This window comes from Artemia sp. Qi Xiang Cuo, chromosome 15 (assembly GCF_049724085.1).
Source record: "Artemia sp. Qi Xiang Cuo chromosome 15, ASM4972408v1, whole genome shotgun sequence".
Lineage (NCBI taxonomy): Eukaryota > Metazoa > Arthropoda > Branchiopoda > Anostraca > Artemiidae > Artemia > Artemia sp. Qi Xiang Cuo.
The window spans coordinates 27101908-27123435 of NC_142808.1; the positions used below are offsets into that span (position 1 = coordinate 27101908).

General features: G+C 36.7%; 1 protein-coding gene across 1 annotated transcript in view; it reads right to left on the reverse strand.

Annotated features, from left to right (window-relative positions):
- The window catches only part of LOC148943507 (uncharacterized), a 452088-nt gene that overhangs the window by 416244 nt on the left and 14316 nt on the right, over positions 1 to 21528 (reverse strand). The window contains exon 2 of the mRNA XM_089100994.1: positions 9442 to 9607. Coding sequence (XP_088957120.1) covers positions 9442 to 9607 — 166 coding nt within the window. The remainder of the gene's footprint in view (positions 1 to 9441; positions 9608 to 21528) is intronic.

The following is a 21528-nucleotide window of genomic DNA, read 5'->3' on the forward strand; positions in this document are numbered from 1 at the left end:
AAATTGCTAGCAATTCGTTCCCTCAACTACAGGAACTTTACTTTAAATGTATAAAAAATTGCCCTGAGTTCCGACTCCGAAAAGTTTTATTTCTTCTAAGACGACGGGAATATCTTCCTATTTGTGCAAATTTTAAATTCAGATTAAGCAGACATGGTTATCTATAAGTAAAGTCTCGATTTGATATAAGTCCAATAAATTTTTCTTAAAACCTTGGGGGCGCCTCGCGGCCTTTGAGGGGGGGGGAGGGGCCTCGTGGCCCGGGGGAGGGGGCGGCCGCTAGCGGGAGGCGCACAGCCATTACCAAAGTTATCTTTTTTTTTACTTAGAGCATTTTTTTTTTTAAATATACATGTTGCATTCAAATTAAAAAGTGATATTATTTTAAGTGCTTTTTCTAGTGATTTTTTTATAAATAAATTTAAAAGGTGTATTTTTTTTCTTTGTTTTCTATACAGTACTGTTTATAATACATAAAATAAGATTCTTTATTGATTTTGCGATTGAATGGAGTAGTAGTAGTAGTAGTAGTAGGGAAATTATTTAGTCATTAGACAACTATGGTCTACAGTTAGATGTCCAGGTGAACTATTGAAGGGAACATGTATAAATTTAAAACACCATTCAGATCGTTTCTGTGTGGGCCGTCAATGTCGGGCAAAACAACACTCTTAACTAAAATAATTAAAAATTGTAATAAAATGTTTGTGGAAAAGCCGAAAAATGCAGTATTTGGTAGGAGTCATACGATAGAATAAAAGTAAGTGCCACGACGGGGTTGTTGCGGATACAATTCATACAGGGACTTGATGTTTTCAACATTATTGAAGAAAATTCTTGGCTGATTATTGACGATCTGGCTGAATCTATTGAACAATGGTCCCAGGAAATGCTTGCGATTGTTCACTGTTCCCTCTCATCATGAATAGATATCCGTTATTCTGGTTCTACACAATCTCTTTCACCAGAGCAAATTTATGCTAACACTTGCATTGAACTGAACCTACTATATCATCTACAGATTTGTTCGTGATTCCAGCTCCCTAATAGCCCTCAATAAACAAATCTACCCAGGCATCCCTAAATTTAGGCTCTCAGCATACAATCAGACAACTAATACATCCTATGGCTATATCATATTGGACCTTAATCAAAATTGACCCAAGGACTTTCACGTGGTCACAAATATTTTCGACATTGACGTTAGAGTATATCTCCCCGTGAAAACTAAAAAGACCTATTAGTTGCTATCATGACACTGAAGAAACTACATAAAAATAGACATCTGTTCTCAGTTCTAAGCACTTCAAAACCCTCGCTTAGGAAAGCCATACTCAAACATGGTATTGAAAATGATTTCATTAATATAATATCTGAACTTTGTTTAAATTTGACCGAGGGCAATGTTCAACTGCCAGAAGTAGTTAAGCAACAGGAAAAGTAACATCGTTCCATTGTACGTACATTGGCCTCTAAAAACAAAGGAAAGAATTTTAAAAGGAAATGTCTTCTTCAGGCGGGTGGTAGCTTTTTCATAATTTTACTACCGATAATTGCAGGACTTGTAAACAGTTTTCTCTAGTGAGAATGGCAAAACCCTATAAATTGACTCCAATAGAACTCACTCTCTCACCCGTGGAACACTTTGAGGACAAACTGAGTAAATTCATTTATAACGAGAATATTGGGGATGAGAAAAAACTGCTTTTACTTCAAAGTGCACTTCGAAGAGTGGACAAACAAAAGCCCTTTCGGTCGAAAGCCACTGCTGGTATTAGTAACAAAAGAGAATAATCTCCTCAAGAGTCTACTGCTGCTTCTGCTCGAACACGATTAAAGTATGAGAAGTTGGGTTCATTTGTACCTAAATTCGGATATATAATGCCCCATTTATAGCGTTAACAAAGTACACGACTCCTAACCTATCTCATGGAAAGTTGTCAAGATAATATTCAAGTTGAGAGCAACGGAAAAGGGATTATAATTCAGTGCAAGAATTACAAAATACTTTATTTACTCTACGATATGGTTGAAAGTAGCAAATTGATAATTTCATTTTGAGTTCCTCAGTGCCAATTTAGAAGTACATGAAGCTTTCCCTACAGTCTTATTAGCAATAGACAATTCCTTAAAAAGTTAAATGAAAGTGTCTCAACAACAACAACAACACAAATAAAACATGAAGAGGAAGAAGAAGAAGAAGAAGTAGAAGAAGATTTGAAATAAATCTGTGAAAATACTAGTATACCTAGTGGAAAAAACTTGACAATGGTGGCAAGGAAAAAGCGAAAACGTATCATGTCACCAACCACAACTAGTATACAAAAGGGTAGCGGACGTTACAAAACGTGTTTACGTTCAAAATGGTTGAAGTTCTGAAAGGTGTTTATAAAAATATTGGTGAAGTGGAGAGTTTAAGTTCCCCCACCACTCTTCCCAAGGTCACTGGTGTTCACACTAAAAGTGTACAAGACTATCTTCAAAATGAATCAAGTTACACTCTGCATAGAAATCATAGACTCCGTGCTAATCGATATCGAAAAACTAAAGCATTTTTCCCATTGCATATAATGCAAGCAGATCTCCTAACTCTAGATGAGATTCAAAGACGTCACAATACACCGTACAAGTACATTCTACTTGCAATCAGTGTTTTTAGCCGCTATGCATATGCAATTCCATTGCGCTCGAAGAGAGGCGTTGAAGTTGCTCAGGCCATTGAAAGTATTCTCGAACAGGATTCATATAAAAAAAATTCAAACGGATCGTGGTAGTGAATTTGTTAATCCCCATGTTGTAAAAGTACTAGTAAATTATAGTACACTGCTCTATCATAGTCATAGTCCTATAAAGGCTGCATTGGCCAAACGATTGATAAGAACTATTCGACTTTTAATTTCAAGATATTGTACATTGAAAAATACACCGGCTTTTATTCATGATTTAGATAAAATCCTTTTGTTTTATAAGCAATGACTTCATAGATCATTGTCCAACTCAACCCCGACGGAAGTTCGTCATTCTGATAATGATAAAATTCACATCTTTCTTAAACGATATTCCAATGAAACGATTGTCAAGAATAAAAATAAATTAAATGTTGGTGATACTGTTCGAATTAATAGGACAACTAATGTTTTTGAAAAGGGGATTACTTGTGGTCCACCGAACTTTTTAAAGTGGCAAAAATACTAGACACTAAACCCATAACTTATCGTTTGCGCGATACCAAAAATGAAGAGATTATCGGCGGCTTTTATGACTATGAACTACAAAAGGTTAAAAATAATAGTGAAATCTACCAAATTTAAAATATATTCACGACTCGCACTTGCAGGGGTAGGAAACAGTTACTTGTTAAGTGGCTCGTATACAACTCTGATTTTGATTCTTGGATCGGTGTTGAAGATATTGACAATGCCCAATGATTTCTATTTAACATTTATGTCCAACGTTTCCGATCCTCTCTACAATGACTTGTATATGACAAGTGATTTTTGGACAAAACTCTCCCCCGCCATCAAATTTGACGGTGCGTATGAAGTGGCTCTTGTCGACTGTACTCTCAAAATACCTATGACATCCTTAGAAAGAATCTTGTGTACGATATAAAGGCTACATAATGTGGTTGGGAACTCTTTGCAAAATGCCTATGTATTGAGATGCATAAATCTGGCGAATGACCTCGCGCTGAATAGAAATATATTTTGCACGACTCACTGTCCAACTTGTGTATTACAGTCAGTAGGAACGTCTCATAGCAATGGAATGGTAAATTCCATTTTAATTATTCATTGAAATATGATAGGATTTACATTAGCTCAACTGTCGACACCGACACAATTATTCTCAGTGACAATCAAAGTGACATTCTTGGCTTTAAACAGAATATTATCACTGGCGGAAACGATAGCACCGTTTACGTGAAGGATCAAATAATTTCGTCTGACTACCCGCCCGGTTTTGCCTCGAACTCTTGCATATTTCTTTGTGCATCCTTTGTGGAAACATCGAGATTCGGTAATTCAAATGTCTCCCTCCTACGTGTTCTTGAACGAAAAACAACTCATGAGCTTGTTCATCACTATAATATAAAGCATCTTCAGTATGTTCCTGTAAACACTTCGTATTTGGAACTCTGTCAGTTAACATTAAGAACTGAATTGGGTGATCCTCTAGCAATAACAAAAGGCTTAGCAGTGATTACATGTCATTTTCGACCCATTGTCGGCGACAGCACGACCACCTCTAATGAACAATAGAAGAATTCCATTTGTCTGCCCCGATATCGATCGTTATGTTGGTGCTTTGAGTCCACATCAAATAGGCAATGGATTGAACTACTACAAGGGTCATACTACAATGTCTGGCTATAGTCTTGGTAGCTGGTTTGCCAGGCTATTTCGTTCTGCACTACCCCTTGCCAGAAAATATCTTGTACTTGCTGCATTAAATTTTGCTGCCTCCACACTACAGGACTGGGGGTCAGGCAAGAATTTCAAGGAGAGTGTTAAGGAAAATATTAGATCTTCAGCAAGAGCCGTTGGTGAGCAATTAAAATCTCGGCAAAATGGGGAGGGACTGAAAAGGATGCTTGCGCGTCATTCACTCATCAGTCTCCACCCAGGAGCGAGGAGAAGAACGTCAGCAAGAACTTTGATGAATAAAAAAAGGGAGACCAATAAGCAGAAGAAGAAGAAGAAGAAAAAGATTGTTAGATCAAAGAAGGACTTCTTCTCTTAAGAAGAATTCTCTCCCCCACAAGGAATCATATCCATCAATTAGTTCCTCATTGAATCTATTCAATGCTGAAATTGTTGATGTCAGTTTGAATTATGGCTACTATGAACAATTCCAACCCCAACAACCCCTCTCGGAAAACATACACTTTCAAATATTTTCCAATGAAGACTATTTCATTGATTTGTCATCAACATTTATTGATTTAAATGTTGCGGTGAAGAAAAAGTCAGAAAATATAACTCAAACTGCTGGTGATGGTCGCTCCTACGAAAAGTGTATTCTAAACATCCTTTTCAAACAAATTAATGTATTTATTAATGAAACATGGTTGAGCCCTAGCAACAATTTATTCGACTGTGCAATCTACATACAATTTATAATGTTGAAACAAGAGTCATGCACAGAGTTGAGAGGACAATTATTGGGCTATGAATATTGATCAAGTGTTGATACTGATGGCGAGTTGACTACAGCAGTGACCCAGGAGTATCATCTGGCTGGTAAATTAAATAATGAGATATTCAATATATCCTAATGGCTACCCCCCAATTTAGGATTGACATAAAGTTTACAGCTGGCCCCTTCGAATTTAATCTTGAGAAAAACACTTCCTGCAGCACCCAATGCAAATGTTATTATCACATCAACAATTCTCCACTTTCGAAAACAACAGGTTATGAGTTCTGTTGTATTTGCAGTGGAAAAGCTAAGAGCCAATGGTAACAACATTAAACTTCTTGTTTCCCATACAATCACCAATCAACGTCACATTGCAACCGGCTCTCGTAGCTATAGTGATTCATCATTTATCAATGGAGCAATCCCATCAAAATTGGCTTTGGCCTTTGTGAAGACTGGCAGTGTCGTTGGTTCCCGGACTGAATCCCCCCACGACTTTAATTTTTTTTATCTATCTAATGTCTTATTCATAGTGAATGGGGTTCCATAGTACACCCTATCGTATGACAAAAATCTCAAAAAGCTTTGTGCGAGTTGACCATGCAATCCCTAGATCATTACTCAATAATTTGAAATTGGAATAATTAAAGCAATGTTTTCAAAAAATCATGGGGTTTTTGTTTCGGATTCGTCGGGGACTCAGCATATGAGCATAGTACGAGCAGGGAATGTACGTTTAGAGTGTACATTTGCCGATGCTTTGACTGAGAGTATCACGCTAATATCACTGAGTCAATTTGAAACCTATTGGAAAATCACGCCCGACGGCATTGATATACTAGACTTGGCAACCTAAACGTAACCCAGACAATCAATGCATTTAATTTTTATTCGCACATGTCTCAATGCAGGGCTTATAGTTGACCTTAGAATCTCATTGAAAGTATTCCAAGCTCTTAAACTGACTATCTCAGTGGTAATATTAGTCCGTCAACTTTGACTAGCGGCCATTGGCTATGTATCTTTCAAACAGTAAAGAATATTGAATTTTTTTATCCTCTTGGCCTATCGTATAAATTATATACTCCATACATCAGCAAGTTTATTGAAGGCAGTGGGAAAATCATTATTGGAAATCAACGAAGACTACAGGATTTAACGACTAAGACATGTGGCTTTCATACACAAATCTTTTTCATGTTCAAATGTCTTGGCTATATTTATAAGCAGTTTCTCGACATTTACGTTGACTTACCTCGATTGAACGACTTTCTAGTAGAAAATATACTTACAAGCGTGTTTAATATTGATTTTAGTTCCCTACGAATAAAATGTTCTAAAAATTTATTTGAAATTGTTTATTAATAAATGATAAAAAAAATTTATATAAATGATAAAATGACTTTTATACTCTTTAGATTTCATCTTTTACTAGGCATAGGTCTTTGTTGACAAAAACTAATGCGGGTAGATTATCTGAATTCACATTGTACTGATTCTGATGTACTGCAATGTCAGGGTCACATTTTCTACAGTAGAGTGTAACTTCACTGTTGTCATATACCTTTGTATAGGCAATGATACTATTATCATTTATTCTATATAATTCACATGTTTCAATTTGACTATTTGAAGCAATTTCACAAACAGTGTCCTCAAGTGTCGAATCACATTCCGTCACAGCCAAATAAAAATCAGTGGGCTTATGATCATAACACCCATTGTCTTCACAACGATGACGTAGAAACCAAATTCTTTCGTTGTTCCAACAGTAGAATCGTTGACCCGGTTCCTCCTCCCAGAACAATCTAAAACTACGACGATATCAATCTTATAGCAATAAACTAAAATCACGGTTAGGATTCTTTCGAATCATACCTGGCTATTTATTCTCCCACTGATTACATTTATCGTAATGGTAATTGGAGCATAGATGTCCTCTAGGATGAGAGTCACACGCCTCTTCAAGACAGAAATTACAACCTTTAATTTGTACAGCATATCCTCTATGCAATTTACACGGGTTGCATAATATACACTTTTCATCATACTCGTCAATCATTGTGTAATTCTCACCTGATGACCAGCTGCCCAGTGTGTACATACATAGCGGACAGGTATGGAACATTTTTTCATGTGTTGACAATCTCACTGCCACAATGAAACTGAGCTAGCAACAACAAAAAATGTCTGAGAGAGAGAGAGTACTAAGTCATCCTTGAACACCCTCTTTCTCATGAAAAAAAAAGTCCGAAATTTCTAAACTAACGTTTAAAAGCATATCCACAATATTATTTTGCCGTGTTGTGATCAATATATCAATAAATTGGATAAATGAATTTGGACCAAGACGTAGAAGCTTCATACAATAGTCTAATGATGGAGAATCACTTTTTATTATATCGACAAGCATCCCCCGAGAAAATATCTTCCTTTGAATAGATAACTCTAGAAAATTGTCAGCTAGAATAAAATGTTTTTCAATAAGCACTAGATTCCTCAAGATTCGCTCTTTCTCGAATCCATCCATTTTGTTTTTTTTAGAGTCCTAACACTCTCACAACCAACTACAGACTAACCAGAATTTCTTTTTCTATATTTTATACTAGCGTATAAAATATACGCTAGTCTACTATAGAAAGAAAAATACCTTTGATTTAGAAACCATTTTATTGAGTATAAATACAATAATAATATTCACTGATGCATTTTGTTCTCGTCAATATATTTCGATAGCACATCTAATGCTGACCGAAGTTTATTTATATGGAGAATATTCACTTTTCCAGCAAAACATAGTTGCTCCTCCTGCTTAAATTTGCTTAATGATATCACGTATCTAGGATACATATTGTCCCATTCAAGGCATAGTCTACAGCCTCCGGCTATTTCCACAGCCACATTGGGTACTCGTATATCGTTGTTGCTGCTGTCGGCTCCATCATTAATCTCCAATAATTTAAATGCACCACTAATTTTTCTCTACTAATATCCTCTCAAATATACTATTCTCTTTTAATTCAAGTCTCTTACTAATATGATTTGTAATGAAAACCAGTCATTTTATTCAAATTCCAACCACCAATCAAGTTATCACATATGGAGTAATCACCACTCTCTCGTTGGCTCCTAAAAAACAACTGTTGTCTCAAAAACCCGTTCCGTTGAGTTATATAATTATGATCATACTCTCAAAACATGTTTGACCACATTATACCTTGCCAACTTAAAAAAAAAAAATTTCTACGTCAAACTGTGTGAGGGAGTTCTGACTCTCTTTGAAAAGGTTTAGAGCTGCTATAGAATAACATAGGAAGGAACATAGCGCTATGGAATAGCATGGGAGGGAACATAGCGCTATAGAAATGGTACCTACTACTGTACTTGCGGTAACTGATTATAAGCAATAAAAAAGTGGAATAATTGATTATTACAAAGTCATAGTTATAAACATAGGAAGAGTGGAAATATCATAGAAAATAATTCTGCTAAACAGTGTCCAGTGCAAAACAAAGGTCTAAAAATAAAAAATAAAAATACAAAAAAAATAAATGAAAAACAGAAAAAAGCCGTGAACACAACAAACATAGAAAAGGAGTCACGCGTCTGAACGTTATATGTGAAAAACACATAAATTTATCACAAGGTGCATTGAAATTACAAGACTAAAGATGTTAAAGACGTTGGGACAATAGATGATGGACAATGCAACCTTAAAATGGCAGAAGCAACATATGTAGCTCAGTTTGTCACCTCTTATTTACTTATAGAATTATGTTAAAAGGAATAAGCTAGATGGAGTCATATTCAGTAATAGCTTTCCCAGGATATAGCTTCCTCAGTAATAGCTTTAATCCAGTTAATAATAAAGATAAAGTGTTTTAAACTAAGCATCGGGTTATTTTTTGGGTTATTTCAAATAAAAAAATTAAATGAAATATGAATAACCAGAATCAGCCAGTGTTTGATCGCCATAAGACACCATAAGATACCCTGATTATTGAGCCAGGAATTTCTAAGAACAAAGAAAAGTGCTTGAAAGTATTGCAAGACCGTTGGGTGACTGTTAATCTTAGCTGGAAATTTTGCAAAAGTAAGACGGTTGAGGTATCGTTCCAAATATCACACGAATTAGAATTTGCGCACTAGAATCGTCGTATTATCTGCAAAGTATTCACGGGCATTGCAACCTCCCTTGTAATGGGGTAAGTTTGCCGCATTTAGGTTCTAATCGATTTTTAAATTTGTTTTAAATTCTTTATTTAATTCAATTATATAGAAACAAAAAACGGAAATTACCTTGAATTACTACCCTCTTGATGTTGGCCTTGTCCAGCTTTTGCTATAACATTTTCAATCACTGCTCTTTCTTCTGGATTTAAACGACTTAAATCAACATCTGGAGCTGCAGTTTGATTGTTACTTGTGGCAGTTAAATTCAGCTGATTTGAATTCGCCTGTGGTCCTAAAAAAAGTTTTACATATTTAATGCCAGTAATTGCTAGAGCATTCCCAGGCTACAATAGGTTTAGTGGGCAGATAATAAAGGTTTGGCTTCTACTCATTTCATTAATATGTTTCAATTTTCAGTATGTTGCACAGCTCTATTTTAGCGATTTCTGATTCGTTGCTAGTATAAATGGAAGCTCGAATATGATCAGTTATCTATTTTAATTACAGGGGCTTTACAAAACAGACCATATTTTAAGCTTTATTAGGCATATAACTGTGCAGCAGGAGCTAGTCGACATTATTTTTTACGGTTGATGCTTCTGTATTCATATTTTGAAAACAAACTATGAAAAAAACCTTAGCACGTCAATTTTTCAAGGAAGTCGTTGCCTAACCATTGTTGGGCTAAGGTCCTTCCATGTGCATTTGAGTCTAGGATTTTTATCTCCATTTCTAATATTAATGCCACAAAGAATTACTCTATCTCGCCAATTATAAAGACTGTTTAGTTTGTTTGGCTAACCCTCAGGGCAAGGGCTGTAAGTTAGGCCATTCATCCATTATTCACATAGGATCTATGTTATTGAGAAAGGTAGGCATGTTTGATCTTTACTTTCGAAAAACACAAAGTACATTCAGCCGAGCCTTTCAGGGAATATTGAAGGGAGTGTTAAACTAAATCACAACAAGTTATGTGCATACGGGTTGTCAAAATGGCGTAAGTCAGGAATGACTGAATATATTAACTCGGAAATTTCAGGAAATGATAAGGCAGATAACCAATTGACCAGAAAGTCAATATTTTCACGCCACTACTACTACTACTACTACTACTTCTTTCACTACTACTACTAAAACTACTGCTTCTGTAGCGAGTACTACCAAGCCTACGGATATTGAAATGAGCATTCGAGGAAATGTTGATGGGAAAGTTGAACTAAATTCAAACATAGTATGTGCATAAATATTGTCAAAAGGGCGTATCGGCAACATTTCTGTAACGGCTCACCGTGTCAAGATGAAAATTCCGTGGTTTCATGAGAGGGGGGGAGGTGTTCAACTGACCAAAAGGCAACATATACATGCTACTACTGCTATTAATGCTGCTGCTACTACTAATACAACCCTATTACTGTTACTACTGTTCCTACGACTACTGCTACTACTACTACTACTACTACTACTACTACTACTACTACTACTACTACTACTACTACTACTACTACTACTACTACTACTACTATGATACTAGTACTATTAAGGCTAAGCGTCTGAAGGTAAAAATTTAAAAGAATATTGAGGGAAAATTAGGACTAAATCGAAACAAACTATGTGCATGCAGATTGTCAAAATGGCAAAATTTGCGCATTAAGTTGGAATTAAATATAACTTTCAATACTTGAATTTCAACTTACAAATATTTACAAGTATTCTTTAAGGAAAACCGAACAAAAATTGATTTACTTATAGGATGGCAAAAGGCATGTCAGCTTAGTCAGCAAGTCAGCTTATTTCTCGGGATTGAAATCAAATGTTGTTAAACAGTGACAATCAGAGGCAACACTATAGCGTTGCCTATAGTAAAGGCCATACGGCTCCAATGTTTTATTATTATTATTATTTATTATTTTTTTTCCCCAGAGGCACTTCATATGGAAGGGTTCATTGTAGAAACTTCAAAGGGGGCTCATACAAATAAAAATCAAGAGTTCTAGTGCCCTTTTTAATAGTCAAAATTGATTGAAGGGCAACTAGCCCCCCCCACGCCCATCATTCCCCCAAACACATCCAATCAAAATTTTGATTTAGCCATTTTGTTCAGCGTAGCTGATTTCCAGATAAAAAATATATTTTTGAGGAGGATACCCCCCCCCACAACCGTCAGGGCAAGGGTTTTAAGTTATGCCCTGGGGGCACATAAGGTTTTTATAGAAGGCGTTGTCGTAGAAACTTCAAAACAGGCTCATTCAATTGGAAATTAAAGAGCTAGTACCCTTTTTAATAGTCGAAAGTAATTGGAGTGTATCTAGCCCCCTACCCCCTCCCCACGCCCACCATTTCCCCAAACACATCCAATCACAATTTTGAGATGGCCGTTTTGTTCAGCGTAGTTGATTTTCAGGTAGAAAATATATTTTCGAGGTGGATACCCCCCCCCCCACAACCCTCAGGGCAAGGGGTTTGAGTTATGCCCTGGGGGCGTATAAGGTTTTTATAGAAGGCGTTGTCGTAGAAACTTCAAAACAGGCTCATTCCTTTTGAAATTGAAGAGCTAGTGCCCTTTTTAATAGTCGAAAGTGATTGGAGTGTAACTAGCCCCCCTCCCCCCCCCTCCCACGCTCATCATTTCCCCAAACACATCCAATCAAAATTTTGAGATAGCCATTTTGTTCAGCGTAGTTGATTTCCAGATAGAAAATATATTTTGGAGGTGGACACTCCCCGAGAACCCTCAGGGCAAGGGTTTTAAGTTAGGCCCTGGGGGCATATAAGGTTTGTATAGAAGGCGTTGTCGTAGAAACTTCAAACAGGCTCATTCGATTGGAAATTAAAGGGCTAGTGCCCTTTTTAATAGTCAAAAGTGATTGGAGGGCAACTTGCACCCCCCCCCCCTCCACGCCCATCATTCCCCCAAAAACATCCAATAAAAATTTCGAAATAGCCATTTTGTTCAGCATAGTTGATTTCCGAAGAGAAAATATGATTTTGAGGAGGTAACTCCCCCACAACCCTCAGGGCAAGGTTTTTAAGTTATGTCCTAGGGGCATATAAGGTTTTTATAGAAGGCGTTGTCGTAGAAACTTCAAAAAGGCTCATTCGATTGGAAATTAAAGGGCTATTGCCCTTTTTAAAAGTCCAAAATGATTGGAGGGCCCCTGGGAGCCCCCCCCCCCTCCACGCCCATCATTCCCCCCAACACATCCAATCAAAAATTTGAGATAGCCATTTTGTTCAGCGTAGTTGATTCACGGATAGAAAATATATTTTGAGGTGGATACTCCCCCACAACCCTCAGGGCAAGGGTTTTAAGTTATGCCCTGGGGACATATAAGGTTTTATAGAAGACGTTGGCGTAGAAACTTCAAAATATGCTCATTTGACTGGAAATTAAAGGGATAGCGCACTTTTTAATAGGCGAAATGATTGGAGTGTAACTAGCCCCTGTCCCCCCCAAGCCCAACATTTCCCCAAACACATCCAATCAAAATTTTAAGATAGCCATTTTGTTCAGCGCAGTTGATCTCCGGATAGAAAATATGTTTCTGAGGAGGACACTCCCCCACAACCCTCAGGGCAAGGGTTTTAAGTTATGCCCTAAGGGCATATAAGGTTTTTGTAGAAGGCGTTGTCGTAGAAACTTCAATACAGGCTCATTCGATTGGAAATTAAAGGGCTAGTGCCCTTTTTAATGGTCGAAAGTGATTGGAGGGCCACTAGCCCCCCCCCCCCACGCCCATCATTTCCCCAAACACGTCCAATCAAACTTTTGAGATAGCCATTTTGTTCAGTGTAGCTGATTTCCAGATAGAAAATATATTTTTGAGGAGGACACTCCCCCAGAACCCTCAGGGCAAAGGTCTTAAGTTATGCCCTGGGGGCATTCAGGGTTTTTATAAAAGGCGTTGTCGCAGAAACTTCAAAACAGGCTCATTCGATTGGAAATTAATGGGATAGTGCCCTTTGTAATAGTCGAAAGTGATTGGAGGGCAGCTAGCCCCCCCTACGCCCCTCATTTCCACAAACACATCCAATCAAACTTTTGAGATAGCCATTTTGTTCGGTATAGCTGATTTCCAGATAGAAAATATGTTTTTGAGGAGGACACTCCCCAAGAACCTTCAGGGCAAGGGTTTTAAGATATGCCCTGGGGGCATATAAGGTTTTTATAGAAGGCGTTGTCGTAGAAACTTCAAAAAAGTTTCATTAGATTGGAAATTCAAAGGGATAGTGCCCTTTTTAATAGTCAAAAGTGATTGGAGGGCAACTAGCCCCCCCCCCTACGCCCATCATTTCCCCAAACACATCCAATCAAACTTTTGAGATAGTCATTTTGTTCTGTGTAGCTGATTTCCAGATAGAAAATATGTTTTTGAGGAAGACACACCCCCACAACCCTCGGCTAGAGTTTTAAGCTATGCCCTGGGGGCATATAAGATTTTTCTACAAGGATTTGTCGTAGAAACTAAAAAAAAGGCACATTCAATTGGAAATTCAAAGGGCTAGTGCCCTTTTTAATAGTCAAAAGGGATGTGAGGGCAACTAGCCCCCCCCCCATGGCCATCATTCCCCCAAACACATCCAATCAAAACTTTGAGACAGCCATTTTTTTAGCGTAGTTGATTTCCAGATAGAAAATATGTTTTCGAGGAGGACAATCCCCCACAACCCTCAGGGCAAGGGTTTTAAGTTATGCCCTGGGGGCATATAAGGTTTTTATAGAAGGCAGTGTCGTAAAAACTTGAAAAAAGGATCATTCGATTGGAAATTCTGAGGGCTAGTGCCCTTTGTAATAGTCGAAAGCGATATGAAGGCAACTAACCCCCTCTCACGCCCACCTTTTCCCAAAACACATCCAATCAAAATTTTAAGACAGCCATTTTATTAAACGTAGTTTTAAGTTCTGAAAAATAGGTCTTTGAGGATTAAAATTCCCCCACGGCCCTCGGGGCGAGGGTTGTAATTTAAGGATTCTCCGAATCCTTCATATTATTTCTTATGGAAGGATGCTCGTATAAACTTTAGAGAGGGCTCGTTTGATTGGAAATTGAAAGTTTTTGTTCACTTTTTAAGAGTCAAAAGAGGTTGAAGGGCAACTAGCCCCTCTCCCTCCTCCACGCCTCAATGCATCAGATAAAAATTTTGAGATAGACATTTTGTTAAAATAGTTCAAAGTTCTTATAACAAAAACTCCGGTGTCGACACAGCCCACCAGGGCCCAGGGGTAGGTGTTTTAAGTTATGCCCTGGGGCATAACTTATTAAGGGGGGTTTATAACTTATGGGAAGGGGTTTTGTATGGGAAGAACACATAGGAAATCTATTATAATTATCCAATTATAAGGTTAAAATACAAACTCTTTGATAGATGCAAAATTGCTTTGGAACACAAATTCCTATTAAGGTCAATTCCAAAAAGCCGTGATCCCTTTGTGTCAGCAAGGGAAATGGTCTAAACCCCCTTATTGGAGCTATTTTTTCAATCCATTCATTGTTGTCAATCGGAGTCCACAAGTTATGCAAGCTGTCTATTCATATATAAGGTTCTTATCAAAGAGGTAATCGTATAGACTTTGATAATAGCCTCATTCGATTTAAATTGAAAGTTCTAGATCCTTTTTTTAAAGTCAAGAATAATCGGACAGTAAGCACCCCCCCCCCATGCCAAAAAAAAACTTGAAACTTCTTGCAATCAAAAACGAACAAAAATTTATTAAAAAAAAACTTTCCTAAAAATAAGTTTTTCAAAGAAAAGTAAAGGCCATTTTAAACTTAACCTCAGGAGATACAAATACCTGTTAAAATACAAACTCAAAATGACCAGAAATTACTATTAAAGAATAAATGAAACCCAAAACGATCAGAAATTAAATAAACAATCATAGCAAAAACATACAACAAGTAATAATATAAATGAATAAATAGATCTTAAAGCGAGTAATGCTTAGATTGAGGCTTCTGCAGTGAGACGATACCCAAACTCTTGTTTGTAGTTATTTTTATTCGATTCAAACTTCATTTGCATATTCAATTTAAGTTTCACTCGTTTTAAGATTTATTTATTCATTTACATTAATATATATTGTATGTTTTGTTCGCATTGATTTTTTATTTAATTTCTGTTCGTTTTAAGTTTCATTTATACTTTAATAGCAAAATATTTGTTTTCGTTTTAAGTTAGATTTTCATATTCAATCTAAGCATTACTCGCTGTAAGATATATTTATTCATTTATATTATTACTTTTTGTATGTTTTTTTCTATTATTGTTTATTTAATTTCTGTCCGTTATTGGTTTCATTAATTTGTTAATAGTAATTTTTGGTCATTTTGAGTTTGAATTTTAACAGGTATTTGTATCTCCTGAGGTTAAGTTTCATTTATTCTTTAATAGTAATTTCTAATTGTTTTGAGTTTGAGTTATTGTAGGTTTATATTTCTTCTGATCTTAAATTTAATATGGCCTTTAATTTTCTTTAGAAAACTTCTTTTTCGGAAAGTTTTTTAATTAATTTCTGTTCATTTTTTATTGTTAAAGTTTTAAATTTTTCAAAATTTCCTATTTCAAAATATTTTTTTTATTCGAAAATAAATTAACGGTTTTGGTAAGAACTAATAAATTAAACTGAATCTTTTATATATAATGATATTAATTGTTGAAAGCTCACCAGCTCAAGATTTGCTTCACCTGGGCCAGATTTAAAGCATTGACGCCTCTAGGCCCAAGCGTTTTGGCCGCTCTGTTTTGCAAGATTTTCGGGGAAATCCCCCAAAACTTCGGGAATAATGAAGGCCACAGTGCCTAGCGGGCCTATCGGTAAATCCTTGTCTGGTTTCACTGTAGTTTTTATTTTTATTTTCACTGTTGAAGGATAGACAAAAGAAAATATTTGTAGTATAATCCTTTTTGGAAAAGCACCAAATCAGCAGTAGGCTTTATACTTTTACCGTTAGAGAAACGGGCAGTAACCATACTCTTGTTTGTAGTGAAGACACCATTAAGTAGAAGTGCATAACCCCTACTCCCTGAAAACGACCGTGGTTTAACAATTATTCCTTAACCCAATTAAATAAAAAACATGTTTTTTTTCAACTTAAAGTAAGGAGCAAAAACTTAAAACGAACAGGGATTATTACGTATATGAGGGGGTTCACCCTCTAGTCAATACCTCACTCTTTACGCTAAAGTTCAAATTTTTTTCGAATTAAAAATGTGATTCAGGAATCACAAAGGCCGATAATTAGAATAGATATTTTTTTGAAACTACTAAAAAAAACTTTAAGGGGCTAGGGGGCGAACTACCTCATATACGTAATAATTTATGTTCGTTTTAAGTTTTTGGGGAATCTCAAAATCGTTTTAAGATGGGTTTGGGGAAAAAAGGGTTTGGAGAGGCTAGTCGCCCTCGGATCGCCCTCTTTTGACTCTTAAAAAATGAGCTAGAACTTTCAGTTTCCAATCAAATGAACCCTCTCTGAAGTTTATACGAGCATACCTATCATAAAAAACGTATATGCTCCATGGATATAACTTACAACACCTACCCGGGCGCTGGGGGTTGTGTCGTTGACGGAGCTTTTACTTTCTGACATTTGAACTATTTAATAAATGGCTATCTCAAAATTTGTATTGGATTGGTTGGGGTAAAAAGGCGCGGGAAAGGGGGGGGGGGCTAGTTGCCCTCCGATCTCTTTTGTCTCTTAAAAACTGAACTAGAACTTTTAATTTCCATTCAAATGAGTCCTTTCTGAAGTATATACGAGCATCCCTTCCATAAGAACCATATATGCCCTCAGGGCATAACTTACAACGCCTGCCTCCAGGCCTTGAGTGGTTGTATCGACACCGGAGTTCTTTTTTTGTCTGACCTTTCAACTATTTATGAAAAAAATGGCTATCTTAAATATTTATCGGATAGGTTTTGGGGGAAAAAGCACAGAGGGAGGGGGTTAGTTGCCCTCGGATCTCTTCTGACTCTTGAAAAGTGAACTCGAACTTTCAATTTCCAATCAAATGAGCCCTCTCTAAATTTTATGCGAGTATCCTTCTCATAAGAACCATATATGCCCCTGGGCATAACTTACAACACCTGTGGGGGGAGGGGTTGTATCGACACCTGAATTTTCGTTATCTGACCTTTAAACTGTTTTTAATAAAATGGCTGTCTCAAAGTTCTTATCCGATGGGTTTGAGGAAAAAAAGGGGTACAGGGGGAGGGGGAGGGCTAGTTGCTCTCCAATCTCTTTTGACTCTTAAAAAGTGACTTAGAACTTTCAATTTCCAATCAAATGATCCCTCTCTGAAGTTTATACGAGCATCTTTCCCATAAGAACCATATGCCCCCAGGGCATAACTTACAAACCCCCGCCTTTGGGCCCTGGGGGGAGGGGTGTCGACACCGGAGTTTACTTATATGATCTTCGAACTATATTTAAAAAATGAATATCTCAAAATTATTATTGGATGCATTTGGGGAAAAAAGGGCGGGGAGGGGGAGGGGGGTTGTTGCCCTCCGGTCTCTTTTGACTCTTAAAAAGTGAAATGGAACTTTCAATTTCCAATCAATTGAGTCCTCTCTCATTTTTATTTGAGCATTTCTTCCATAAGAACCATATATGCCCCCAGGGCATAACTTGCAATGCCTGCCCCCGGGCCCTGGGGAATTTTGTGGACATCGGAGTTTTGGTTATATGATCTTTGAACTATTAGTTACAAAATAGCTCTCTCAAAATTTTTATCGGATGCATTTGGGAAAAAAGGTCGTGGGGGGGGAGCTAGTTGCCCTCCGATCACTTTTGACTCTTAAAAAGGGCACTGGAACTTCCAATTTCCATTCGAATGAGCCCCCTCCGAGGTTTATGTGACGGCACCTTCCATGTGAAGTGCTTCTGTGGAAAAAATAAATAAATAAATAATGATCAAATATAAATATATTTAAAAGATATTATCACACTAAGTAATGTGCTTCCTATAGACACCAATAGGGGCCATGGAACAGGGGTCACAGAGGATCTGGGGGGTATGAGGCAAGGGAGCCATGGGGGCCCGGGGACACAGAGGGCTAAGCACGTACAATAAATTTCGTAATGGAGGAAAAAAGGGAGCCTCTTTCATAGATTTTTCCCTCTCAATAGTCGATCAATAAAAAAAAAGTTTACCTCAGTATTTAACAAACACCAAGATATAGAAATATTTCCTATGTATGACAGAACATGCCCAGTAAAAGTCATTAAATGGAAGAAGCTTGTCCCCCATAAACCACGGATTACAGAGGCGATAATTGAGCAAAAAGAATTACGAAATCGGCTCTATGAATCATATTTGGATTCCAAAAGTGATGAATCATTTTTTTTATTTACAAAGCAAAGGAATCTGGTGAATAAAATGAAGAGAAACGCAATGTCTAATTATTACGGTAATAAGCTGGAGGAAAGTAAAGGAAATATGAAAGAAACGTGGATTGTTTTAAATTAGATCAAGAGTGGCAAGGTAAAAGAGACCACGGCAACGGCATATATTCATTTGGATGGTTCCAACCATGATGATACAACTGGAATTGCAAACAAGTTTGTCTATTTTCATTGACATCAGAAAAGCCTTTGACACGGTTGATTTTAAAGTGTTGCTTCACCGAATGAGAAGTCTTGGAATCAAAGGAATTTGTCTAAGATGGTTTGAGAGTTATCTTTATGGTAGGTCCCTCAAAGTTGTTTTAAATGATGTAGTCTCATCTTCTTTTCCTGTGAAGTGTGGGCTCTGTACTGGCCCCTTATTTTATCTAGTTTATGTGGATATGATGCACTTTTCTCTGCAAAATGTATGTATTACTTCCTTTGCTGATGACACTGGGCTAACAGTATTTGCAAAATCATTTGATGATTTAATAGAAAAAGGTAATAATACCCTGGAAAGACTGGAGGTGTTTATGAGTTTAAGTTTTCTATGTATTAATGTAAATAAGACCTTTTTATTGACGTTCTGTAGAGTGGATGAGTCTGTTGATCTTGCTGCGTGGAAAGTCTTGCTGCGTGGAAAGGTAAAGTCTTGCTGCGTGGAAAGCCTGTTGTCCAAGTAAATTCACTGCATTATCTTGGTTTCTTCATTGATTCTAATCTAACGTGGAAACTTCACAGTGATACCATTTCAGCAAAAATTGCACGTATAGTAGGAATACTTAGAAGAGTTTAGTATGTTCTGCCGCAGAGTATTCTTCGTACGATATATTTTGCAATCATTTACCCGTATATATCATATGGATGTGTCGTGTGGAGCAGCAACTTTTATGTGGACTACAAGAGACTACCAAGTCGCGATATTTGTTTATAATTGTGTGAATAATCTAGTCCCTCCAAATTTTTTTTTGGGGGGGAGGGGGTGGAAAGGAGTGAGTGGAAGGGCTGGGAGAAGGAGTGGTTTGCTGGGCTGGGGGGAGGAGTGGGTGGATGGGATGGGGGAAGAGTGGGTGGAAGGGCTGGAGTAGGAGTGGGTGGATGGGCCGGGGGGAGGCTGGGAGTTGGATTTGATGTTGGTTATTGCTCTGGATATGTGTGAGTGAAGGGAATTGGCATAGTTTTTTCCCTTATTATTTGTTAGTGGAATTGATTTATTAATTTAAGTTGATTTAGGAAGAATTATATATGTAATCGCTACACGTTAGCAAAAATTTTTCTTTTCCCTGGTGCAGTGATTTCTAATTATAATTTTGGCTTGATTTTTTGCATATTTGATGAAATAAACCTAAAACCAATTTTAAATTAAAAAAATATCAATTATTTCAACCGTTGATTTTGTTGCTTACACCCGCAAGTCAGGGGATATGTTTTGTAAATAAGTTCAATATATTATGCAATAACTAATTAGTTCAACACCCTCAGCGGGGGCGGATTTAAACTTAGACGCCTCTAGGCTCCAGTGTTTTTGCTGCTCCGTTTTTGCAAGATTTTCAGCGAAATTTCCGAAAATTTGGGGATAGTGGAAGCACTGAACAGAACGCGGCTGATGAACGAAAAGTAATGAAATATAGAGAGGTGATACCAAAATCTCAGCTGCAATTCTTGGGAGACATCTGACAGTTAATAAGCGGCCACAGAATTCCGGTCTTTTTTAAAATTAATTAAAAAAAACTTTGCTGAAAAAAATATAAATGTTTTTACTTTTATAACTTTAATAAATCAAATAATATTAACATTTTGATTACTAAATATCAGTATATGTATATTAAACTGACAATACACTGACAGAGCCCAACTTATGTTAATTTCTGCTCTTTTGAGTTTGACTCGGTTATTTATTGTAATTAAATAAAAAAAACACATTTTTTTTAACTGAAAGTAAGGAGTGACATTAAAACTTAAAACGAACAGAAATTATTCTATATATGAAAGGGGCTGTCCCCTCCTCAACGCCTCGCTCTTTAAGATAAATTTTTTTATTTTTTAAAAAAATAGATTTTTGAGAAAGACAAACTTTAGCGTAAAGAGCAAGGCGTTGAGGAGGGGACAGCCTCTTTCATATACGGAATAATTTCTGTTCGTTTTAAGTTTTAATGTCGCTCCTCACTTTCAGTTAAAAAAAAAACTGGTTTTTTTAATTTAATTTTTGAACGTTTTTGAATAAATGCAGGTTTTGATCTTGGCTCACAGTACATGAATAATTAAAAAAAAATTTCATATTAATTTACTTTTATTCGGTTAAATGGCTTTCTCAAAACTTGTTTTATTTTATTTACGAACGTTTTTATTAGTAATAAATATGCGCAACTTACGAATTAACTTACGTAACGAACTTCTATATTCATATATTTTAATATGTATATTAGGGGGTTCGGCCCCTACTCAATACCTTGCTATTTAAGCAAAAGTTCGAATTTTGTTCCAATTCTTTAAAAATGACCGCTTAATCACAAAGGCCGTTAATTAGAATAAATAGCTCTTATGAAAGTACTAAAAAATCTCTGGCTTAAAGAGTGAGGTATTGACAAGGGGGTGAACCCAATCATATATGTAATATTTTCTGCTCGTTTAAAGTTTTGATGTTGCTGCTGTTGCAGTAGAAAAACTTGTTTTTATATATTTAATTTCTGATCTTTTTTTAAATAATGCTGGGAAGTCTGGTGTCCCCTTCATAGCACTGTCCCTTCCCCCATGAAAAATTCCTTCATGGAAAGATCCTCCTACATAACCCCCGAACCCAGGCACGTACGCAGGAATTTGTTTC